The sequence below is a fragment of the Rhinopithecus roxellana genome, chromosome 13 (assembly GCF_007565055.1).
Source record: "Rhinopithecus roxellana isolate Shanxi Qingling chromosome 13, ASM756505v1, whole genome shotgun sequence".
Taxonomy (NCBI): domain Eukaryota; kingdom Metazoa; phylum Chordata; class Mammalia; order Primates; family Cercopithecidae; genus Rhinopithecus; species Rhinopithecus roxellana.
Genome location: NC_044561.1, coordinates 21,835,288 through 21,859,795, shown reverse-complemented (window position 1 = coordinate 21,859,795; position 24,508 = coordinate 21,835,288). Strand labels below are relative to the sequence as shown.

The window sequence follows — 24,508 nt, the reverse complement described above, 5'->3', positions numbered from 1 at the left end:
AGAGTCTCACTCCCATTGCCCAAGCTGGAGTGCAGGGACACAATCTCAGCTCATTACAGCCTCGATTTCCCAAGCTCAGGTGATACTCCCACCTTAGCCTCCTAAATAACTGGAATTGCAGGCATGTGCCACCATGCCTCGCTAATTTTGTGTGTGTGTGTGTGTGTGTGTGTGTGTGTGTGTGTGTTTTGAGATGGAGTCTCACTCTGTGGCCCAGGCTGGAATGCAAGGGCACAATCGCAGCTCACTGCAACCTCTGCCTCCTGGGTTCAAGCGATTCTCCTGCTTCAGCCTCCTGAGTAGCTGAGATAACAGGTGTGTGACACTACGCCCAGCTAATTTTTGTATTTTTAGTAGAGACCGGGTTTCACCATGTTGGCCAGGCTGATCTCGAACTCCTGACCTCAGGTGATCCACCCACCTCAGCCTCCCAAAGTGCTGAGATTACAGGCATGAGCCACCGTGCCCGGCCCTAGATACTTTAAATAATCTCTAAACTACTTACGAAACCTAATACAATGTAAATGTCATGTAAATAGTGGTTCTACAGTACTGTTTAGAAAATAACAAGAAAAATGTCTGTTCATGTTTGGTACAGATACAACCATCCATTTTATTTTCCTAAGTATTTTCTATCTGAGGTTGGTTGAATACATGGATGTGGAAACCCACAGTTATAGTGAGCCAATTATAACAATATTGCCCCATGGTGAGTACACACATGTGCCAGGTGCTCTACTGGGGGATTTCCATCCCTCAAAGCATCTAATTCATACAAGGACTTTGCATGTGGGGGCTCATTATAATCCCCATTTAACACTAGGAAGACGAGACTCAGAGAGGTGACATAAACTCACCCATGGGTGGTCGGTCAGCTAGTCAACTGCAGAGTGGAGTTCAAGCCCAGGTCACAAATCCAGGACCTGGAGTCCCAACCACCTATCTTTGGAAACATTGGAGGGTTTTTAGGGTTGATATTAACCCCCTACACACAGACTTTGTGGGCCCCACTACTACGTACATACATACGTTGAGGTCCCCCAGGATGAGAAAGGCAAGCCTACATTAGATTCTTTGGTGGCTTTATAAGCATTTGAATGGGAACAGAAAGTTGTAAAAAGTTTACTACTTACAATTCCAAAACAATATAATAATCTTCTGCATCAAAAAAGTTTTTAATCTTGATGATGCAAGGCTAAGAAGAGGGGGAGAAAAAAGGGAAAGTAGTGAGAAACTCCCAAGAGGAAAACCACAAGAGCTTAGAACTGTCTGCCCAGAGGGACAGGGAGGCCAAGACCAGGCATTTGACCCCCTGCCTCCAGAGGCTTGGAAGTTCAATCAGGGGAGAAGGCAGACAGAATCTAGCCGACTCCTCAGTGAGAACATGCAAGAAATTTTCCACCTCACCATGATGGTGAGAGACTAGTTCATATTTCATATGAAAGGATGCTACCTGGGAATGAAGGCTGGGTCTCTTCCCAGTCTTCTTCCTCACTGCCCCAAAGCAGAGGTACTCCAGGACAGCCTAAGGAACCCTGAGGGAGACTGACAAGTAGCATGAATAAAAGCGGTCAAGTAGGAGCCCTGCCATGCTGCCAAACAAGGGTTATTTAAGCTCCGGGCTACTGGAACCTCCAGGCAACTGGACCCCATGGAACAAGATCCTACCATTTTTTGAAGGAAGAAGAAAATTATAATTTTATAAGAACTCTAAAACACACTTGGGCGGGGGGGCAGAGAGAGAGAGACAGACAGACAGACACACAGACACACACAAACACACATACACATACACACACACACATCCCTATGGCTGACAGTTCCCGACCGCTGATCAATGCAGGATGCATGGAAGAACACTGAGGGTAAAGGAGAGAGTACTGCACATTTTAAAATGCCTATACAATATCATGACTTTATATTTAGCGTACCTATTTTTTTTTCTTTTTTTTTTTTTTTTTGCGACAGCTTCATTTTCTTTTTTTGAGACAGAGTCTCACTTTGTCATTCAGGCTGAAGTGCAGTGGCACGATCTCAGCTCACTGCAACCTTCACCTCCCAGGTTCAAGCGATTCTCCTGCCTCAGCCTCCTGAGTAGCTGGGACTACAGGCGTGCACCACCACACCCAGCTAATTTTTGCATTTTTAGTAGAGAGGGGGTTTCACCATGTTGGCCAGGTTCGTCTTGAACTCCTGGCCTCAAGTGATTCACCCGCCTCAGCCACCCAAAATGTTGGGATGACAGCAGTGAGCCACCATGCCTGGTGGGCATGCCTATTGTTTTTACGATAAAAAGGACAGAAGACAGTTAAGCTCAGTGGGTAAATAAAAGATTTGGTGAGTATTCATCAGGGACACACACCCCAGCACAGAGGAGGATTGTAGTTATATCAGAATTAAAAAGAGCCATCAGATTTTTTGGTTTTAGATTCAAAAGAGTGGTAAAACTTGCCAGATTGATCTTCCTATAATGTGTATTTCATCATATTCATCACTCATCACTCTGATTAAGATCCTCCAATGGAACCTTCCCACAATGAATTGTTAAATAGCAATGAATGAATGCCCAGTTTTCCCACCATAGATGGGTCTTCGAAGCATAATGTTGAATGAAAAAGGCAAGTCACAAAAGACTTCAAAGAGTATGATACAAGTCAAGCATCACACATACAAAAATCTAAAATCTGAATGCTCCCAAAATCCAAATCTTTTTTTTTTTCCTGAGACAGAGTCTCACTCTGTCGCCAGGCTGGAGTACAGTGGCGCGATCTTGGCTCACTGCAACCTCTGCCCCCGCCGGGATTCAAGCAATTCTCCTGCCTCAGTCTCCTGAGTAGCTGGGATTATGGGTGCCTGCCACTGCGCCCGGCTAATTTTTGTATTTTTAGTAGAGACACAGTTTCACCATCTTGGCCGGGCCGGTCTTGAACTCCTGACCTCGTGATCCACCCGCCTCAGCCTCCCAAAGTGTTGGGATTACAGGCGTGAGCCACTGCGCCTGGCCCCAAATCTTTCTGAGAGCTGACACAACACTCAAAGGAAATACTCATTGGAGCATTTGGGATTTCAGATTTTTGGATCTGGAATGCTCAACCAGGAAGTACAATGCAAATGTTCGAAAATCCAAAAAGATTCAAGATCCAAAAACCTCTGGTCCCAGGCATTATGGATAAGGGACACTCAATGTGTACCATTTTTATAAGGTTCAGAAACAAGCAGTAAAACTGTATTATCTAGGGATACATATATATATGTGGCTTTAGAAAAGCAAGGGGCCAGGCGCGGTGGCGCACACCTGTAATCCCAGCACTTTTGAGGCCAAGGCGAGTGGATCACCTGAGGTCAGGAGTTCACGACTAGCCTGACTAACACGGTGAAACGCTGTCTCTACTAAACACAAAAAAAATTAGCTGGGCGTAGTGGTGCATGCCTGTAATCCGAGCTACTTGGGAGGCTGAGACAGGAGAATCACTTGTACCTAGGAATCACTTGAACCCGGGAGGCAGAGTTTGCAGTGAGCCAAAATCACGCCATGGCACTCCAGCCTGGGCAACAAGAGTGAAACTCCGTCTCAAAAAAATAAAAAAAACTAAACTAAAATAAAATTAAATTAAATTAAAATAAAAAAGCAAGGGACAGGCCAGGCACAGTGGCTCACACCTGTAATCCCAGCACTTTGGGAGGCCGAGGGGAGCGGATCACCAAGTTAAGAGATCGAGACCATCCTGGTCAACATGGTGAAACCCTGTCTCTACTAAAAATACAAAAATTAGCTGAGTGTAGTAGCATGCACCTGTAGCACGCAGCTGCTCGGCAAGCTGAGGCAGGAGAATCGCCTGAACCCGGGAGGCAGAGGTTGCCGTGAGCCAAGATCACGCCACTGCACTCCAGCCTGGCAACAGAGCAAGACTCTGTCTCAGGAAAAAAAAAAAAAAAAAAAAAAAAGCGGGGGGATAGTACACACAGCATTCAAGGTAATGGCATTACCTCTGGGTAGGATGGGGAAAACATAAACAGGTAGCTCGAGTCATATGGTCAGGTTTTTTGTGTTTTTTGCTTTGTTTTGCTTTTGTTTTTGTGACAGGGTCTCACTCTGCTGCCCAGGCTGAAGTGCAATGGGGTGATCATGGCTTACTGCAGTCTCGACTTTCTGGGCTCAAGTGATCCTCCCACCTCAGCTTCCCAAAGTGCTGGGATTATAGGCATGAGCCACCATGCACGGCTGTAAAAAGTACCTTTTAAAGGAGAATAAAGCCAGGAGCTGTGGCTCACGCCTGTAATCCCAGCACTTTGGGAGGCCAAGACAGGCAGATCACTTGAGGTCAGGAGTTCGAGACCAGCCTGCCCAACCTGGTGAAACCCCATCTCTACTAAAAACACAAAAATTAGCTGAGCGTGGTGGCAGGTGCCTGTAATCCCAGCTAGTCTGGAGGCTGAGGCAGAATCACTTGAACCCTGGAGGTGGAGGTTGTGGTAAGCCGAGATCACGCTACTGCACTCCAGCCTGGGCAGCAGAGGGAGACTGCATCACATACATACATACATACATACATAAACAAATAGGAAAGAAGAAAAGCCACACATAGAAAAGGAACAGAGAGAAGGAAAAATGGGAACTGCTTGGTTCTGGTTGGCTTCATAATGGGCAGTGCCAGTACCTATCTGAAAATGGGTGGGGTCTGGAGCTAACAGAGCATGAAGAGATACCTGATAGTCAGAACCAGTGTGAATTATCTCCTCTAGTGTCCACTACCTCCAGGGTCATTGGCTGGGGCTGTCACAGCTAAAAGGGTCTCTCTACCAGGAATCAGAAGCTACTAACCCACACCTTCCACTTAGGTCACACTGGGAAAGCAGTTCAGGGAATTAATGATCTCTGTCACTCTCCAAGTGTGTTGTCTATGCTAAAAGCTTTAGGAGCACATCTCATTAAATTCTCACACTGACCTTGTGACATAAGTATTCTTACTGTCTTCATTGTACAGCTGAGGAAACGGGGGTTCCAATAAGTAAAATGAACTTTTCAAATGACTTCTCAGCTTCTTTGATAGTACTGAGATAGGAACCCAGGTCTCTCTCCATACTAAAGTCACGTGAGGGAAGGGAAGGACAGCTCTATCTGTGCTTACCACTGCCTGGGTCCACAAGACAGCCTGGCATGATAAGTGTTCAAAAACTTCCCACATCAATCTCTGACTGCAAAGGTCCAGCTCTCTTGGCCATTAGACTCTACTTATTGTTCCCAAGCATCAAAATGCACTCATGAGCCCATGTTTAATTCCCAAGAGTTCCATGTGCCCTTGCAAAATGCAAATAAATATGTCTAGAAATCTTTTTTAGGGTTTTGAATTCTTCTCTATTGCACTGGACACCGGATTTGTACAAATGTTATGTTTGAAGATCATCTGACATCAGAGAAAATTCCCTGAGCATTTGTGTTTATCTTTTTTTTTTTTTTTCCTGAGACGAAGTCTTGCTCTTGTTGCCCAGGCTGGAGTGCAGTAGCACAATCTCGGCTCATTGTGAGCTCTGCCTCCCGGGTTCACGCCATTCTCCTGCCTCAGCCTCCTTAGTAGCTGGGACTACAGGTGCCCGCCACCACGCCCGGCTAATTTTTGTTTTGTTTTGGTTTGGGTTTTTTTGGTATTTTTAGTAGAAATGGGGTTTCACCATGTTAGCCAGGATGGTCTCAATCTCCGGACCTCGTGATCTGCCCGCCTCAGCCTCCCAAAGTGCTGGGATTACAGGCGTGAGCCACCGTGCCCAGCACATTTGTGTTTATCATAAGGGTAGGTCTGATGCAACCCCACCCCAGAAAACTGGAGGGCTCCTCTCTCCCAGCAGGGCATGGTGGCACATGCCTATAGTCCCAGCTACTCAGGAGGCTGAGGCAGGAGGATCGCTTGGTCCTAGGAGTTTGAGGCTGCAGCGAGCTATGATTGTGCCACTGCACTGAAGCCTGGGTGACAGAGAGAGACGGTCTCTAAAAATACGTGTGTGTGTGTGTGTGTGTGTGTGTGTGTGTGTATCTGTGTGTGTATGTTAAAGAGAGACTCCCCATCTCTTGGAAAAAGGACCTGGCAAATTCAGGGAGGACGAAGAATTTGCAAAAGAAACAGAAGAAAGCCAAGCAGGAAGGTCAGCCACTCAGGTTCTCATGGGTTTTCAGGTCCATCCACTGAATTCTAAAGAAACCTGTTGAAGTACTATGTCAACAACAGTAATTGCCCCTCAGTTTCAACTGACTTTTTGGGGGGATTTGGAGAGGCAGAACAACAGAGAAGAAACCTTTTTGCTGTTTGGAGGTTAAAAGCCAGAATAAGACCAGGTGTGGTGGCTCACGCCTGCAATCCCAGTACTTTGGGAGGCCGAGGCGGGGGGATCACGAGGTCAGGAGATTGAGACCATCCTGGCTAACATGGTGAAACCCCTGTCTCTACTAAAAATACAAAAAATTAGCCGGGCGTGGTGGTGGGTGCCTGTAGTCCATCCAGGAGGCTGAGGCAGGAGAATGCCGTGAACCTGGGAGGCGGAGCTCGCAGTGAGCCAAGATTGCGCCATTGCACTCCAGCCTGGGCGACACAGCGAGACTCCGCCTCAAAAAAAAAAAAAAAAAAGCCAGAATAAGATCATCATTAGCTGGACAGGAGAGTGGTCTTGCCTTGAGTTTAATGCCAGTGCCTAATGAGCTTACGCCTTCATGGGTGCTCATGAATTAATGAAGAAACTGAAAAAACCAATAAAAAGCAAGATAAGATTAGGCCCACCCTCTAATTTTTCTTCTCACTTTTTAAAAGTGAGACACATTTTTCATTGAGACAGAGTCATCACTGCACAAAAAGATAAGAACTACTTACACCCAGCAAGGCCACAGACACCATTTAATCATATATAAGGACAGGATGTTGTCATACTTACCAGATACGCTTGGATTTATTTGGATTACTCCAAATAAAAGGTATTCAAAAGTGTTAAAACTTCAGGTATAACTAAACCAAATTTACTAAAATTAACACTGTTTTCTCCAATATAACCAGTTGTGTCTATGAGATAGAATAATTGCTATGTCTTTTGGTCAAGAACTAACTCAGAATAAATATCATGTAATTATTTAATCATGAAATCTTTATATAGTATTGCTCACTCAGTAACATTTTGGGGTAAAACTCTTCCCAGCTATATGACAACTAGGCATGCATGTACATGTACACATAAGTTAAAGAACCCAGGTTGATATTAGCTTTATTTTTTTTATTCATTTAATTTTTTTTTTTTTTTTGAGACAGTCTCACTCTGTCGCCCAGGCTAGAGTGCAGTGGCGTGATCTTGGCTCACTGCAATCTCTGCCTCCCAGATTCAAGCACTTCTCCTGCCTCAGCCTCCCAAGTAGTTGGGATTACAGGCATGTGCCACCATGCCCAGCACATTTTTTGTATTTTTAGTAGACAGGGTTTCACCATGTTGGCCAGGCTGGCCTCAAACTCCCAACCTCAGGTGATTTGCCTGCCTCGGCCTCCCAAAATGTTAGGGTTACAGGTGTCAGCCACCACACCTGGCCAATATTATCTTTATTATACTGAAAGGCTCTATACTCTTCTCATATTTTGAGATAAATAAACCTAATTATGAGTCATATCTTACAATAATACTTACATGATTTAGCTTTTTCAAAATTTCTATTTCTGTTTCAACATTGAGAGCTGGGTCCTTTGATAAATAGAATAACAGAGTTTATTAATAATATATTTTAAAAAACATTTACAGTTAAATTTAGTTGACTCAAGGCTGCCTGAGTTCCAAACCCAACTCTATTCATACAAAGAAATCAAAGCCCAGAGGTCAATGACTTAAATACTTCACCTAAAATAACTCTGTAAAATGCTTGGCAAATAGTAAGCATTCAATAAATGGCCAGGCCCTGTGCCAAGCTCTTTATTTACAGAGATCATGTCTCATAAGCCTCAGAATCCCCATCTTACAGATGGGGCAACCAAGGCTCAGAAAACAGAAGCCCCCTGCCCTAATCTCCACAGTCAGAAACAAGTATCTTTCCACTGTGTTCATTTTTAATTAGTAAACCCTACTTATTAGCTATGGAACTATTTACATTCATTAAAATGATAAAAGAAACATGAACAAGAAAGTGTTCAATTAAACTGCATAAAGAAAATGTCAAGTCAAATTTCTGCTAATAGAGCAGATACAGGTTCCAACTTCAATAGCAGGCTCATATATTTACTGAGACTCTGACAAGAGGCTTCAGGGTACTAAAGTTGTTCTGTTACAATTCCAAAAGGATGAATCAAGTAACTCAACTTCCTGGGCTACACCCTCCACAAGCAAAGAGGAGATAGAATTACACATTTATGTAAAATGAACTTCAGCTAAGAAACCCAGATGTTTAATTTTAAGAGCCTGCCTCTTCCTGTAAGCTGCTAAACTCATTACCAAGTCAGGGTATACTCTGATAACAGAATGGTCACAAAGGGTCCAATCTGATTCAAATAATGAAATCAAAACATAAAATTTTACTCCCAGTTTTTAACAATCTAGTTGGTATTTTCTTCTCCCCTAAATGGGAAACAAATCTTAGAATAATAGGGAAAAAGATCTATAACAAAGTGAACACAAAAAGGAAATTCCTCTTGCCATGTGAGAATGGCATTGTCTAGGGGGAAAAAAAATTGATCTTTAAAGAATGTAAAAGTATAATAGCCAGAAACAGCTGGCCACAAGGGAAAATGTGATTAGAGGCTGTGTTTTACGTTACTTTTTTGAGTCACATGTGGCAAGACCAATGCATGTGGCCATCTCTCCCACACAGTAAATGTGGATTAAAAAAAGTAGTAAAATAAATGGCTGCTATAAAGGAAGGCTATTTCAATGATTTAATTAAAAATTTAAAAATCTATGGCTAATCCACAAACCAAGGATACTCACTGCCATATTACCCAGAACAGCAAAGAATAAGAAATTGTCTAAATGATCAGCCAAAGAAATGGTTAAATTACAATAAAGTTGATGACATGAAAACTCAGTCATCAAAAAGGATGTATTAGGCAAAAGTCTATGCCATAATGCGTTTGTAGAAAAGCAAAATACAAAACTGTATATACAAGATGATTTCAACCATCTAAAAACACGATTTCGTCTGAACAAAACCTAGAAGGAAAAGGAAAACTGAAAACAGCTGTGGGGTTACAGTGGGGATTATGGCTGAATTTTTTTCTCTAATTTCCTGTCATTTATTGTAAAAACAATCTTGTAACAACTTTGAACTTGGAAGAAGAAGAAAAAAAAAACTTCCCGCTATGCTCATTATTGTGTACAATTAAATACTTTTGGAACCAAATTATCTATAAGTAAAAGTTTCTAGATTAATCAAAGATGCCCCCAAATTTTCCATGTTCTTTGATACTTACAAATTCATCCATCTAAGCAGGCGGTTATTTCTGAGTTTGAAAATCATCAAGCTAAGATTATTTTGGGAAGTTATGAAGACGTGTTAATAAAAGGTGAGCAGCCTTTTGTTGGTACTTACTGTCTCTCTTGCTGAACCAATAGCAAACTTCCTTTTGCTGATGATCTTTATGGCGACTTTCTTACATGTTTTCCTCTCAAAAGCCAGCTTTACCTCTCCACAGGCTCCACTAGAGGGAAAAACAAAGACAGTGATTGTCTGAATGTTTTTAATTATGAGACCTACCACTCCTGGGTCCGCTTCGAGTATTAGAATTTACAGACATTCCATATAACAACCTTTCCATTGTCCCTGTTTGCAGAGGACACAGTGAAACTTCACCAATGTAAAATGTCAAGGGCTTAACAGCCAAAAACACTAAGTCAGCTCCAAATTCCATTTCTGAGCTGAGTGATACAAACATGTGTCTTACTGCAGCCCTGGATTGTGAAATTCCCAGAAAGATACTAAGAGAAAAATGAGAGAGAAACTACTTATCCGAGAGGTCAGAAAAACATTAACTAGAAACAGCCCTCCCTGGTCATGAGTTTCCCAAACAAATAACAGTAAACAGAATCTGCAAATGAATAACTTCAATGGATATATTTCTTTCTTTCTTATTCTCCGTCTTAAAAGGAAGTGCATAAGCAGTTGACAGCATGAGTTGCACCCTAAATCAAATCTGATTACCTAAGAAACCAAAAGTATTACACAATTAGCCTACTTGCAGCAACCTCTCACAGAGATTTGCAGTTAATTGGGATACTACTCATGGAAGAGGAATGCTCTCCAAGCCATTACCCAGAACACAGTTAATCCTGAGTAGGATCTGTCCTCCAAAGCTTGGGTCAGCCCAAGATAATGGCTACTAGGGCATCAATTATCCATTATGAAGTAGACTATTATAACTATTGTGGGTTTTGAAGGGGCAGGTTGAGGGTTTACCAAGACATCTTTTTTATTGTGTTAAATATACATAACACAAATGTATCACTGTAATCATTTTAAAGTATAATATTCAGTGGCATTAAGTACACTGCCAATGTTCTACAACCATCAGCATCTAATTCCAGAACTTTCTCATTAGCTCAAATGGAAACCCTGTACCTGTAAGCAATTAAGCAGTCACTCCTTACTCTACCCTGTCCCCAGCCCTCAGCCCCCGGCCCCCCAGCCCCTGGCAACCACTAATCTGCTTTCTCTATGTATTGATTTGCCTATTCTGAATATTTCATATCGATGAAATCATACAATATGTAGCCTTTCGTGTCTGGATTCTTTCACTTAGCGTAATGCCATAACATTTGTGGTACGTCATTCCTTTTTACAGCTGAATAATATTCCATTATATAGAAGTATCATATTTTGTTTATCTATTCACCTTCTGATGGACATTATTTGGTTTGTTTCTACCTTTTCTAAGTGGTTTCTTCAATATGACAACAAAAGCTTAAGCAACAAAAGAACAAAAATAGATAAACTAGACTTCTTCATTGTGACTAAAGCTGCCACTGAACGTTCATGTACAAGTTTTGTCTGAACAGTTGTTTGCTTTTTTTATTTTGAAGTATAGGCTCGATCTGTTGCCCAGGCTGGAGTGCAGTGGCATGATCTCAGCTCACTGCAACCTCCGCCTCCTGGCTTCAAGCAATTCTTGTGCCTCAGCCTCCTGAGTAGCTGGGATTACAGGTGTGTGCCACCTCGCCCAACTAATTTTTGTATTTTTAGTAGAGACAGGGTTTCACCATGTTGAGCAGGATGGTCTCCAACTCCTGACCTCAAGCGATCCACCCACCACACTCTCCCAAAGTGCTGGGATTACAGGCGTGAGCCACCATACCCGGCCTGAACACTTGTTTTTTAAATTGGGAAATTTATAAACCTAGAAGGAAAATTTCTGGGTCACATGATAATTCCATGTTTACCTTTCTCTGTTATTGTTTGTGGTTGTTATTTATGCCTCATAGAGCTCGGATGTTTACCTTTTTAAGAAATCACCAAACTATTTCCCACAGCGGCTACACCATTTTACATTCCCATCAGCAGTGCACGGGGGTTCCAATTTCTCCACATCCTCACCAACAGTTACTATTTTTTGTTTCTTTATTATGGTCCCTCGTAGGTAGCTGTGAAGTAGTATCTCATTGTGGTTTTGATTTGTATTTCCCTAATACTAACGATATTCAGCATCTTTTCCCTAATACTAACGATATTCAGCACCTCACCTGGCTAGTTTTTTGTATTTTTAGTAGAGACGGAGTTTCACCGTGTTAGCCAGGATGGTCTTGATCTCCTGACCTCCTGATGTGCTTTTTGACCATTGTATGTCTTCTTGAGAGAAATGTCTATTCAAGCCCTTTGCCCATTTTTTTTTTGTTCTGTTTTTAGAGACAGGATCTCACTGTCACCCAGGCTGGAGTGCAGTGCCTTTGCCCATTTTTAAATGGCAGGTTGTTTGTTTTTTTATTGTAGAATTCTAAGATGTCTTTATCTATTGTGGAGATAAGCCCTTATCAGATATAGGACTTGTAAATATTTTATCATTCTGTTGGTTGTGTTTTCACTCTCTTGATAGGTATCTTTTGAGACACAAAAGTTTTTAATTTTGTTTAAGTCTAATTTATCTATTTTTTCTTTTGTTGCTGTGCTTTTGTGTCTTAAGAAACCACTGCCAAATACAAGGTCATGAAGAGTTGTTCCTACGTTTTCTTCCCAGAGTTGTAAAGTTTTACCTCTTTTTTTTTTTTTTTTTTTTTTTTTTTTTGAGACGGAGTCTTGCTCTGTTGCCCAGGCTGGAGTGCAGTGGCCGGATCTCAGCTCACTGCAAGCTCCGCCTCCCGGGTTTACGCCATTCTCCTGCCTCAGCCTCCAGAGTAGCTGGGACTACAGGCGCCAGCCACCTCACCTGGCTAGTTTTTTGTATTTTTAGTAGAGACGGAGTTTCACCGTGTTAGCCAGGATGGTCTTGATCTCCTGACCTCGTGATCCGCCCGTCTTGGCCTCCCAAAGTGCTGGGATTACAGGCTTGAGCCACCACGCCCGGCCAAGTTTTACCTCTTATATTTCATTCTTGGCTCCACTTTGAATTAATTCTTATGTATCGTATGAGGTAAGGGTCCACGCAACTGTTCTTTTTTAAATCAGCTCAAAACACTTTCCAATTTCCCTTCTCCTGGAAACAGTCACTCTTTGCCCGGGAATTCCTCCCTGAGTTCATGCAGCTCTAGCTGGGGGTCTACTGTGGCACAATCCCTACTCCTAGAAACACAGGATAGCTACATAACAAAAACTGAGCTGGAACAGTGAGCCGTGATCATGCCACCGCACTCCAGCCTGAGAAACAGAGCAACACCCTGTCATTCATTCACACATACAGCCAGAGTTGCCCTTGAAATCAAATGCTGACATTGGGAGAGAGAGTTCTCTCTGCTGTAGTTTCTAGACAAAGAAAATATCAATCTGCACCTCCTGGTAGCCATTTTTCCTGCCACATAGAACAATTCTATAGGAAGGCAAGAAATAGCTGAATCAAGAGATGGAGCTAGAGCCCTGGTGACACTGTGAGAGCTCTCAGATGCAGTCAACCAGACCATCAGAACTCAAAGACCATGAATTAAAAGCCTAATAACCTCCTAGATCCAGCCATGCCTGAAGTAAGGATTTGCCTGTTTCTTTTTTTTTTTTTTTTTTTTCCTTTTTTTGAGACAGAGTCTTGCTCTGTCACCCAGACTGGAGTGCAGTGATGCCATCTCGGCTCACTGCAACCTCTGCCTCCCAGGTTCAAGCGATTCTCCTGCCTAAACCTCCCAAGTAGCTGTAACTATAGGCATATGCCACCATACCCAGTTACTTTTCATATTTTTAGTAGAGACGGCGTTTTACCGTGTCAGCCAGGCTGGTCTCAAACTCCTAACCTCAAGTGATCTGCCTGCCTCGGCCTCCCAAAGTACTAGGATTACAGGCGTGAGCCACTGCGCCCAGCCTGGCTCTCTATTTCCCAGTTACAAAAGCCAGTAAATTTTTTATCTTACCTGACTCATTTGAGTTGAGTTTCTGTCATTTGCTACAAGTTAGAGAATTCATATTAAATCCTCCCTTAGGAAAACATTGAGTTCCATACATTTCTTCTTTTTCTTTTCCCCCTTCTGAGATATGGTCTCACTCTATCACCCAGACTGGAATAGTGGCATGATCACGGCTCACTGCAGCCTCCACCTCCTGGGCTCAAGTAATTTCCCACTTCCACCTTCCAAGTAGCTGGGACTACAGGTGCAACCCACCACACTCAGCTAACTTTTTCTGTTTTTTTCTAGAGACAGGATTTCACCCCGCTGCCCAGGCTGGTCTCGAACTCCTAGACTCAAGCCTGCCTCAGCTTCCCAAAGTGTTGGGGTTTACAGGCATGCGCCACCATACCTAGCCTCATACTTTTTTTTTTTTGAGACATTGTCACTCTGTTGTCAAGGGTGGAGTACAGTGACGTGATCTCGGCTCACTACAACCTCCCCCTCCTGGGTTCAAGCAATTCTCCTGCCTCAGCCTCCCAAGTAGCTGGGATTACAGGCATGCTCCACCACACCTGGCTAATTTTTGTATTTTTAGTGGAGACGGGGTTTCACCCTCTTGGCCAGGCTGGTCTTGAACCCCTGACCTCAGGTGATCCACCCGCCTCGGCCTCCCAAAGTGCTGGGATTACAGGTGTGAGCCACCGTGCCCATTGGCCAGACCAGCCTGGCCAAGAGGGTAAAACCCCGTCTCCACTAAAAATAGAAAAATTAGCCAGGCGTGGTGGTGGGCGCTTGTAATCCCAGCTACTCGGGAGGCTGTGGCAGAGAATTGCTTGAACCCGCAAGGCAGAGGTTGCAGTCAGCCGAGATCTCGCCACTGTACTCCAGCCTGGGCGACAGAGCGAGACTCAGTCTCGGTAAAAAAAAAAAAAAAAAAAAAAAAAAAAAAAAAAAAAAAAAAAAAAAAAAAGAAAGAAAGAAAAGAAAAGAAAGGGTTTGACAGTGAGATTTCAAGTAACCAGTGCAAATATGGAAACACAATCAGTTACTGAATTCAGTATCAGTAAACTAAAATTTCTCCCATATAATAAAGAGGATACTGTGCTTGACTATGTTGCAGGAATATGGAGGATTATTTCCTTTTATGTACTTTTTACTTCTGTGTTTCCAAAAATATCAGTAGAAAGACCTTTGTGAGAAGGGAAGGGGGTTGAAGAGCATTTTGTAATGTGGTAACAGTATCCTGATACTTTCCTAAAGAAATGGTTCTCAAAGTATGACTGGATCTCCCCAAGAGAACCCCAAGGCCTTGCAGGGCATCCGTAAAGCCACAACTATGTTCAGAATAATACTAAGACATTATTTGTGTTTTCCATTCTCATTAGCTCATGCATATGGAGTTTTCCAGAGGCTACGTGGCATGTGACAACATAACAGACTGAATGAGGAAGCAAATATCAGAATCTAGCCATCTTCTAACTAAGCCAGATGTCAAAAAAATTTGGAAAAATGTCAAACAGTTCCTCTCTTCTCACTAATCATTGTAATAATTATTTTTCATAAAAAATATTACTCAGGCCAGGCGCAGTGGTTCACGCCTGTAATCCCAGCACTTTGGGGGGCCGACGCAGGCAGATCATGAGATCAGGAGATTGAGACCATCCTGGCTAACACAGTAAAACCCCATCTCTACTGAAAATACAAAAAATGGGGCCGGGCACGGTGGCTCAAGCCTGTAATCCCAGCACTTTGGGAGGCCGAGACGGGCGGAACACGAGGTCAGGAGATCGAGACCATCCTGGCTGACACGGTGAAACCCCGTCTCTAGTAAAAAATACAAAAAACTAGCCGGGCGAGGTGGCGGGCGCCTGTAGTCCCAGCTACTCGGGAGACTGAGGCAGGAGAATGGCGTAAACCCGGGAGGCGGAGCTTGCAGTGAGCTGAGATCCGGCCACTGCACTCCAGCCTGGGCGACAGAGCGAGACTCCGTCTCCAAAAAAAAAAAAAATACAAAAAATTAGCTGGGCGTGGTGGCACAGGCCTGTAGTCCCAGCTACTTGGGTGGCTGAGGCAGAAGAATCGCTTGAACCTGGAAAGCGGAGGTTGCAGTGAGCCGAGATCGTGCCACCGGACTCCAGCCTGGGTGACAGAGCGAGACTCCGTCTCAAGAAGAAAAAAATAAATGTTACCCATCTTAACATGTAGTAAGTTTACTTAATGAATTAATATAAAAATGTCTTGGCCAAACACAGTGGTTCATACCTATAATCCCAACACTTTGAGAGGCTGAGGCAGGAACATAACTTGAGCCCAGGAGTTCGAGACAAGCCGAGGCAACATAGCAAGACTCATCTCTACAATAAAAAAAATAAAAATTAGGGCCAGGCGTGGTGGCTTACGCCTGTGATCCCACCACTCTGGGAGGCTGAGGTAGGCAGATCACCTGAGGTCAGGAGTTCAAGACCAGCCAGGCCAACATGGTGAAACCCCGTCTCTACTAAAAATACAAAAAAATTAGCCGGATGTGGTGGTGGGCACCTGTAATCCCAGCTACCTGGGAGGCTGAGGCAGGAGAATCACTTGAAACCAGGAGGCGGAGGTTGCAGTGAGCTGAGACCATGCCATTGCACTCCAACCTGGGCAACAAGAACAAAACTCCATCTCAAAACACAAAAAGTAAAAATTAGCTGGGTGTGGTGGCACATCCCTGTAGTCCCAACTACTCGGGAAGCTGAGGTGGGAGGATTGCTTGAACCTGAGAGATCAAGGCTGCCATGAGCTGTGGTAACACTACTGCACTCCAGGAGGCCGAGGTAGGCAGATCACTAAGTCAGGAGTTCGAGACCAGCCTGGCCAATATGGTGAAACCCCGTCTCAGGCCACAGTGAGCTCTGATCATGCCACTACACTCCAGCCTGGGTAACAGAGCAACACCCTATCCCACAAAGAAATAAAATAAAAATAAATTTAAAATAATTATCACTAATAAAATTCATGAGGCAAAAGAGTTAATTTCAATTAATAATTATCAAACACATCAAAAATACACCTATTATGATGTATGAAAAATGCTCAACATCTCTAGCCATCAAGGAAATGCAAATTAAAACCACAATGACATATCACCTGAAGCCTGTTAGAATGGCTATTATCAAAAAGATGAATAATAACAAATATTGGAGAGGATGTGAAGAAAAGAGAACCTTGGTACACTGTTAGTGGGAATGTAAAGTAGTACAGCCATTTCAGAAACTAGTATAAAGGTTCCTCAAAAAGCTAAAATTATAATTACCATATGATCTAGCAATCCCACTTCTGGATATATATACAAAAAAAATTAAATCAGTATGTTGAAGAGATATCTGCACTCCTATGTTCAATTCAGCAATATTCACAATAGCCAAGATAGGGAAGCGACCTAAGTGTCCATCAGTGAATGAATGGACAAAGTAAATGTTGTGTATATATACACAGTGAAATACTATACACATGGCCAGGCGCAGTGGCTCATGCCTGTAATCCTAGCACTTTGGGAAGCCGAGGCGGGTGGGTTGCTTGAGCTCAGGAATTCAAGACCAGCCTGGGCAACATGGCAAGACCCCATCTCTACGCAAAATACAAAAATTAGCCAGGCATGGTGGTGCGAGCCTATAGTCCCGGCTACTTGGGAGGCTAAGGTGGGAGGATCAGTTGAGCCCAGGAAGTGGAGGTTGCAGTAAGCCAAGATCGTACCACTGCACTCCAGCCTGGGCAACAGAGCAAGACTCTGTGTGTCTCTCTGTCTCTCTCTCTCTCTCTCTCTCTCTCTCTCTCTCACACACACACACACACACACACACACACACAAAGGAAATAAAAAAAGAAATACTTGGCTGGGCATGGTGGCTCATGACACTAATCTCAGCACTTTGGGAGGCTAAGGCAGGAGAATGACTCGAGCCCAGGAGTTCAAGACCAGAGCTGGCAACACAGCGCAACTCCAACTCTAAAAAAAAAAAAAACACACATTAGCTGTGCATGGTGCTGCATGCCTGATTCCCTTGATCTGGGAGATCAAGGCCACAGTGAGCTCTGATCGTGCCACTACACTCTAGCCTGGGTAACAGAGCAACACTCTGTCTCACAAAGAAATAAAATAAAAATAAATTAAAATGACTGTGTGAAATAACTCACAAAAACAAAAATTAATACACAATTAGATACCAAACAAATGTTATCAATACATAATGAGTGTTATAAAATCAGAAATGAGAAACTATCAATCACAAATGTATAGGGAAAACATTAAGTGCAGTTATATAAGAAAATAATTTACCTTCCAAGAGTTTTTGACATGATGTATTCATCTCTTAATGCCTTAGGATAAACTGACTGATCATCTACAGTCAGATCAAAAAAGACAAAAACTAAGGAAAAAAAGAGTAGAAATGGGTTTCATTAATTTATTTACAAGAGGAGATAACTGATTCTAAAATTTATTAGTCATATGGAATATTAAAATTGTTTTTAACTACATTTAACATGTAACATTAAGGAAATTAGTTCAGTAGGCTAATACATATTGTAAAGCCCTTGAGAAATAAATGATAGTCCAATTTTATGCTTCAATGGAACTATAAGCAACACTCTAAAACTAGTGCAAAAAATCCATAACGCAACATTATTTACATTCCTTGACCTCAGAATATTTAATCAATTACACTAATATAAAATGCCCATGCAGATTTACAACAGGTCCAGAATCAAAAAGCAATCAATCAGTCTGAGTCTAGAAAAAATGGTCTAGGCAAGTAAATATCCCAATGAAAATCAGGCCATAAGTATCACCATACTGGCCATATTTTTGAAAATCAGTTGAGAGAGTAGATTTTAAGTATTTTCTCTATAAAAAAAAAAAAAAAAAAGATGGCGGAGCATGGTGGCTCACACCTGTAATCGCAGCACTTTGGGAAGCCGAGGCAGGCGGATCACAAGGTCAGGAGCTCGAGAGCATCCTGGCTAACATGGTGAAACCCCGTCTCTACTAAAAATACCAAAAAAAAAAAAATTAGCCGGGCATGGTGGTGGGCGCCTGTAGTCCCAGCTACTCGAGAGGCTGAGGCAGGAGAATGGCGTGAACCCGGGAGGCAGAGCTTGCAGTGAGCCGAGATCGCACCACTGCACTCCAGCCTGGGCGACAGAGCGAGACTCCGCCTCAAAAAAAAAAAAAAGAAAGATATGTAAGTGAGGTAATGCATGGGTAATGCATGCTAGTTAGCTCAAGTTAGCCATTCTACAATATATACATATTTCAAAACATGTTGCACATGATAAATATCTATGTATTTTTGGGACACCTTCTCACTCTGTTGCCCAGGCTACAGTGCAGTGGTGCAATCATGACTCACTGTAGCCTCGACCTCCTCCCACCTCAGACTCCCAAGTAGTTGGGACTATAGGAACATACCAGCATGCCCAGCTAATTTTTTTGTCTAGTAGAGATGGGGTCTCACTATGTTGCCCAAGCTGGTCTTGAATTCCTGGGCTTAAGCAACCTTCCTGTGTTGGCCTCCCAAAGTGCTGAGATTACAGGCATGAGCAACCATGCCAACCTATAATTTTTATTTATCTATTAAATAAATGTTTAAAGGTTTATTTAATTTTTTAAAAAGAGGAAGAAAAGTGCCCTTTGGGCAGACCAATGAGAAAAAGGTGGTACACAGCTTGTCAAGTAGAGGACAGACCAAATTTCAGCACCCAGTTGCCTCCTCCCCTACACACTCATAAACAGCAAAACCCAAAGCAGCTGCCCTGACTATAACTATCACAGAGAAAACAAAATAGTCAGAAATGGGGAAAACTAAGTTAATCATAAAATGTACTTCAGGACGCCCAATATAGACATAATTCCAAGATACCAGACTGAAGATTGACTGCATGAAAATCCCTTAGGCATGACTTTATTTCATTTGGTTAGATGGGGTCTCACCATGTTGCCCGGGCTGGAGGGCAGTGGCTATTCACAGGCACAATCATAGCTCACTGTAGCCTTAAAATCCTGGGCTCAAGGGATCCTCTAGCCTCACCTTTCTGAGTAGCAGGGACTATAGGCTCATGCCACAGCCCCTAGAGGCATGATTTTTTAAATCCCTACCAGAATCTGGAGAAGAGTGCTTGTAGGAACCTTTATTTTCAAAATGTCTTGCACATACATAGACACCCTCCAAGTCATTCGACTCTCAGATAAGTTTGGGAAGCTCTACGGTTTCTTTAACTAAAGAAAAACAGTATTCCTCTTGTCTAATCACCTTGAGCTACTTTTAACTCTATGGTTGTTTTTGTCAGGTACCCTTTGTAGATAATACCCTGAAAAAAAATTGTTCATTTCAGATTTTATTTCCATAGTTTTAGAAATGGATGCTTTGCTGGGCGCGGTGGCTCACGCCTGTAATCCCAACACTTTGGGAGGCTGAGGTGGGCGGATCACGAGGTCAGGAGATTGAGACTATCCTGGCTAACACGGTGAAACCCCATCTCTACTAAAAATACAAAAAATTAGCCAGGCATGGTGGCAGGCGCCTGTAGTCCCAGCTACTCGGGAGGCTGAGGCAGGAGAATGGCGTGAACCCAGGAGGCAGAGCTTGCAGCGATCCAAGACCACGCCACTGCACTCCAGCCTGGGCGACAGAGCGAGACTCCGTCTCAAATAAAAAAAAGAACTGGATGCTTATAAAATGCTACCTGATGATGCTAATAAACATCTCCACTTACACAGGATAACCATGTAGTATTTACAAAGGTAGACGCTCTAAAGCGAGCCTCTTACAGAAGCACCCACATCCTAATGCCTGGCATATAAAAGGAACTCAATAAATGTATACAGAAATAAAGGAATGGGGCTAGACATGGTGGCTCACACCTGTAATCTCAGCACTTTGGGAGGCCAAAAAAGGCAGATTGCTTGAGCTCAGGAGTCTAAGACCAGTCTGGCCAACATGGTGAAACCCCATCTATACCAAAAATACAAAAAATTAGCCAGGCGTGATGGCATGTGTCTGTGGTCACAGCTACTCAGGAGGCTGAGGTGGGAGGATCACCTGAGCCTGGGAGGCAGAGGTTGCAGTGCCACTGAACTCCAGCCTGGGTGACAGAGTGAGACCATGTCTCGAAAAAGAAAGAAAGAAAAAAATGAATGGAAAAAATGAAGAAAGGAAAGAATGAGGTGAAGAGGAAGGAAAAATGAATTAATGGCCTGAAACAACAATTCATAGATATCTAAGACTGATGTGGTATAAACTGAATCAATCAATGAACTATAATTTATTTTAATCACCATGATAATTCAATTAACAGTATATGGGCCAAGCAGGGCCTCACGCTTGTAATCCCAGCAATTTGGGAGGCTGACGCAGGCAGATCACGAGGTCAGGAGTTCGAGACCAGCGTGGCCAACATAGTGAAACCCCGTCTCTACCAAAAATACAAAAAAAATTAGCTGGGCGTGGTGGCGAGTGCCTGTAATCCCAGCTACTTGGGAGGCTGAGGCAAGGAGAATCGCTTGAAACTGGGAGGCGGAGGCTGCGGTGAACCAAGATTGCGCCACTGCACTCCAGCCCAGGTGACAGTGCAAGACTCCGTATTAAAAATAAAAAAAAAAATTAAAAAAAAAAATAACAACACAGTATATGGCATTACATAAAACCAATTAAACCTTAAAACCTTAAAAATCTGTCTGGATAGAACTTTTTCAAAATTTAACAATGCAACTAGGACGGCAAAGTTGAATCTTGAATGCTAACTTACTCATCTTTTTTTCTGAGACAGAGTTTCACTCTTGTTGCCCAGGCTGGAGTGCAATGGCATGATCTCGGCTCACCGCAACCTCCACCTCCTGGGTTCAAGCGATTCTCCTTCCTCAGCCTCCTGAGTAGCTGGGATTACAGGCATGCGCCACCATGCCCGGCTTATTTTGTATTTTTAGTAGAGACAGGGTTTCTCCATGTGGGTCAGGCTGGTCTCGAACTCCTGACCTCAGGTGATCCATCCACCTCAGCCTCCCAAAGTGCTGGGATTACAGGTGTGAGCCACTGCGCCTGGCAACTTACTCATCTTTACTCACTTAAACCATACTCTGCAAGGACAGGACAAATTTTCCTCCTATGAGGGAGTGGGAAAAATAAAAATCCAGTGACCATAAGATAATAATATTACCTTTATTTCTGCTTAGTGAAAGTGCAATTTCAGAATTGTTATTCAAAGGACGGCGTTTTCCTTTACCTACAAGCTCTGTATTTACAAAGGTTCCATTGCCACTGTGATCTTCTATGTATGCAATGTAAGAGTTTTTAGGACCCACTTCCTAAAACAGAGAACATTTTATTTCAAACTTTGAACAGCAGAGATTTACAGTGGGAAAATACCTAAAAACAATGACTAGATTACCAGCTCTCCTAGATACGTGGGTATTTGTTACCTACCCTGAAAATCCGAAAGTGTTTCTTGCTATATGTCCGGTATTTATCTGTTCTTTTTAGCAGTGGTTCATCAAAGCAATATTCACAGCTTTTGTCCCTCCCAAACCAGTAGTTGTCATTCACACATTCTGTAATACAAAAGCATGCAGCAGACGGCTGTTGAATTTCATGTATCAAACGTTTAAAAATTGCTCATAAATGCTAATTGTAGGAAAATAGCCTAAGAAGGCAATCAGAATTATCAGTCTGCTTATCAAGATTTTATAAGATTAGGGCTGGGCGCGGTGGCTCAAGCCTGTAATCCCAGCACTTTGGGAGGCCGAGACGGGCGGATCACGAGGTCAGGAGATCGAGACCATCCTGGCTAACACGGTGAAACCCCGTCTCTACTAAAAAATACAAAAAACTAGCCGGGCGAGGTGGCGGGCGCCTGTAGTCCCAGCTGCTCGGGAGGCTGAGGCAGGAGAATGGCGTGAACCCGGGAGGCGGAGCTTGCGGTGAGCTGAGATCCGGCCACTGCACTCCAGCCCGGGCGAGGGAGAGAGACTCCGTCTCAAAAAAAAAAAAAAAAAAAAAAAAAAAAAAAAAAAAAGATTTTATAAGATTAAAAATCAGGAAAGAAAAAACAACATTTACAACGAGTTTAACAAATGGCAGTTTATCTATAATCACATGGCCAGGCACAGTGGCTTACACCTGTAATCTCAGCCCTTTGGGAGGCTAAGGCAGGAGGATCATTTGACCCCAGGAGCTCATGACCAGCCTAGGCAACATAGGGGGCACCCATCTCTACCAAAAATTTAAAAATTAGTCTGGGCAACATGGTGAAACCCTATCTCTACAAAAAATAAAAAATCAGTAGGGTATGGTGGTCTCAGCTTCTCAGGAGGCTGAGGTGGGAGGATCGCTTGAGCCCAGGAGGTCAAGGCTGCAGTGAGCTGAGATTGCGCCACTGCACACTAGCCTGGGCGAGAGTGAGACGCTGTTTCAAAAAAAAACTTGGCCCGGTGTGGTGGTTCACACCTGTAATCCCAGCACTTCAGGAAGCCATGACGAGTGGATCATGAGGTCAGGAGTTGAAGACCAGCCTGGTCAAGATGGTGAAACCCTGTTTCTACTAAACCCTGTTTCCACTAAAAATACACAAAGTAGCTGGGCATGTGGCAGGTGCCAGCTACTAGGGAAGCTGAGGCAGAGAACTCCTTGAACCTGGGAGGTGGAGGCTGCAGTGAGCTGAGATTGTGCCACTGCACTCCAGCCTGGACAACAAAGCGAGACTCCGTCTCAAAAAAAATAAAAAATAAAAAATCACCCAGATGTGGTGGTGCATGCCTGTAGTCCAGCTACTCAGGAGGCTGAAGCAGGAGGATCACTTGAGCAAGAGATGCTACAAAGGGCTGTGATCCTGCCACTGCACTCCAGCCTGGGTAACAGAACAAGACCCTGTCTCAAAAACATAAATAAACAAATATTTCATATATATTATATATTTATTTTCTATTTATTATATATAATATATATAATTTGTATTTATTATATATATTTATAAGTCACGTTAAATATAATTATGTGTTTATACATAATACAACTTACATATTATATAATATGTTAATTATATATACATATAATATATAATACATAATATATAATATAATCTATTAATATATGTATTTATACACACACACACATACATATATATATAAAACTGTGAAATAACAAATAGTCATTAAAAGTTCTCGAGTAATTTTTAATGACTTAGAAAATTACTTGCAATACTGTAACTTCCTGCTTATTACCTTCCTGAGGTTTTCCACAACACTTAGCATAAAATCTGCACTCTTCCTTACAGCCTAATAGATGCTCAAGGTCTGGCCCCTGCCACCATTCCAGCTCCACCTCATACCCCTCTCCCCTTGCTCATGACACCCAGCACCATTGGCCTCCTTTCACTGCCCCCAAGAATGCTGGGTTCAATCTGCCTTGTGGTCTTAGCACTTCTTCCCCAGCTACACAAATGGCTCATTCCACCTTGCCTTTTGTATAGATACTATTTACACAACACTATCTGCCTTTTGGACTCCACTATCATCTCCCACTCAGCTTTTTCTTGTTTTTTTTTTTTTTTTTTGGAGACGGAATCCTGCTGTCACCCAGGCTAGAGTGCAGTGGCACGATCTCAGCTCACTGCAACCTCCGCCTCTCAGGTTCAAGCGATTCTCCTGCCCTCAGCCTCCCGAGTAGCTGGGACTACAGATGCATGCCACCACGCCCGGCTAGTTTTGTTTTTGTATTTTTAGTAGAGACGGGGTTTCACCATGTTAGCCAGGATGGTCTTGATCTCCTGACCTCATGATCCGCCCATCTCAGCCTCCCAAAGTGCTTGGATTACAGGCGCGAGCCACAGCGCCTGGCCCAGGAAGAACTTTTATGAAACATCCACAGCTTAGTCTTCAGATATCAAAGAGGAGAGAGAAGAGAGGAGGAGAAGGGAGGAAAGAGGAAAGAAAAGGAAAGAAAAGAGGAAAGGAAAGGGGAAAGAGGAAAGGAACGGAACGAAACGGAACAGAATGGAAAGGAAAGGGAAAGGA

At 43.1% G+C, this 24,508-nt stretch overlaps 1 protein-coding gene across 4 annotated transcripts in view; it reads right to left on the bottom strand.

The window, feature by feature from the left end:
- The window catches only part of CHEK2 (checkpoint kinase 2), a 51,871-nt gene that overhangs the window by 15,299 nt on the left and 12,064 nt on the right, over positions 1-24,508 (bottom strand). For 3 of the 4 annotated variants that reach the window (XM_010359172.2, XM_010359181.2, XM_010359191.2), the window contains exons 3-8: positions 21,924-22,048; positions 21,658-21,805; positions 17,783-17,873; positions 9,542-9,650; positions 7,654-7,707; positions 1,134-1,195 (exon numbers count right to left, since the gene is read on the bottom strand). In XM_010359172.2, coding sequence (XP_010357474.1) covers positions 1,134-1,195; positions 7,654-7,707; positions 9,542-9,650; positions 17,783-17,873; positions 21,658-21,805; positions 21,924-22,048 — 589 coding nt within the window. Of the gene's footprint in view, positions 1-1,133; positions 1,196-7,653; positions 7,708-9,541; positions 9,651-17,782; positions 17,874-21,249; positions 21,269-21,657; positions 21,806-21,923; positions 22,049-24,508 lie in introns of those variants that run through there. The other variant, XM_030915123.1, reaches the window with a different exon arrangement.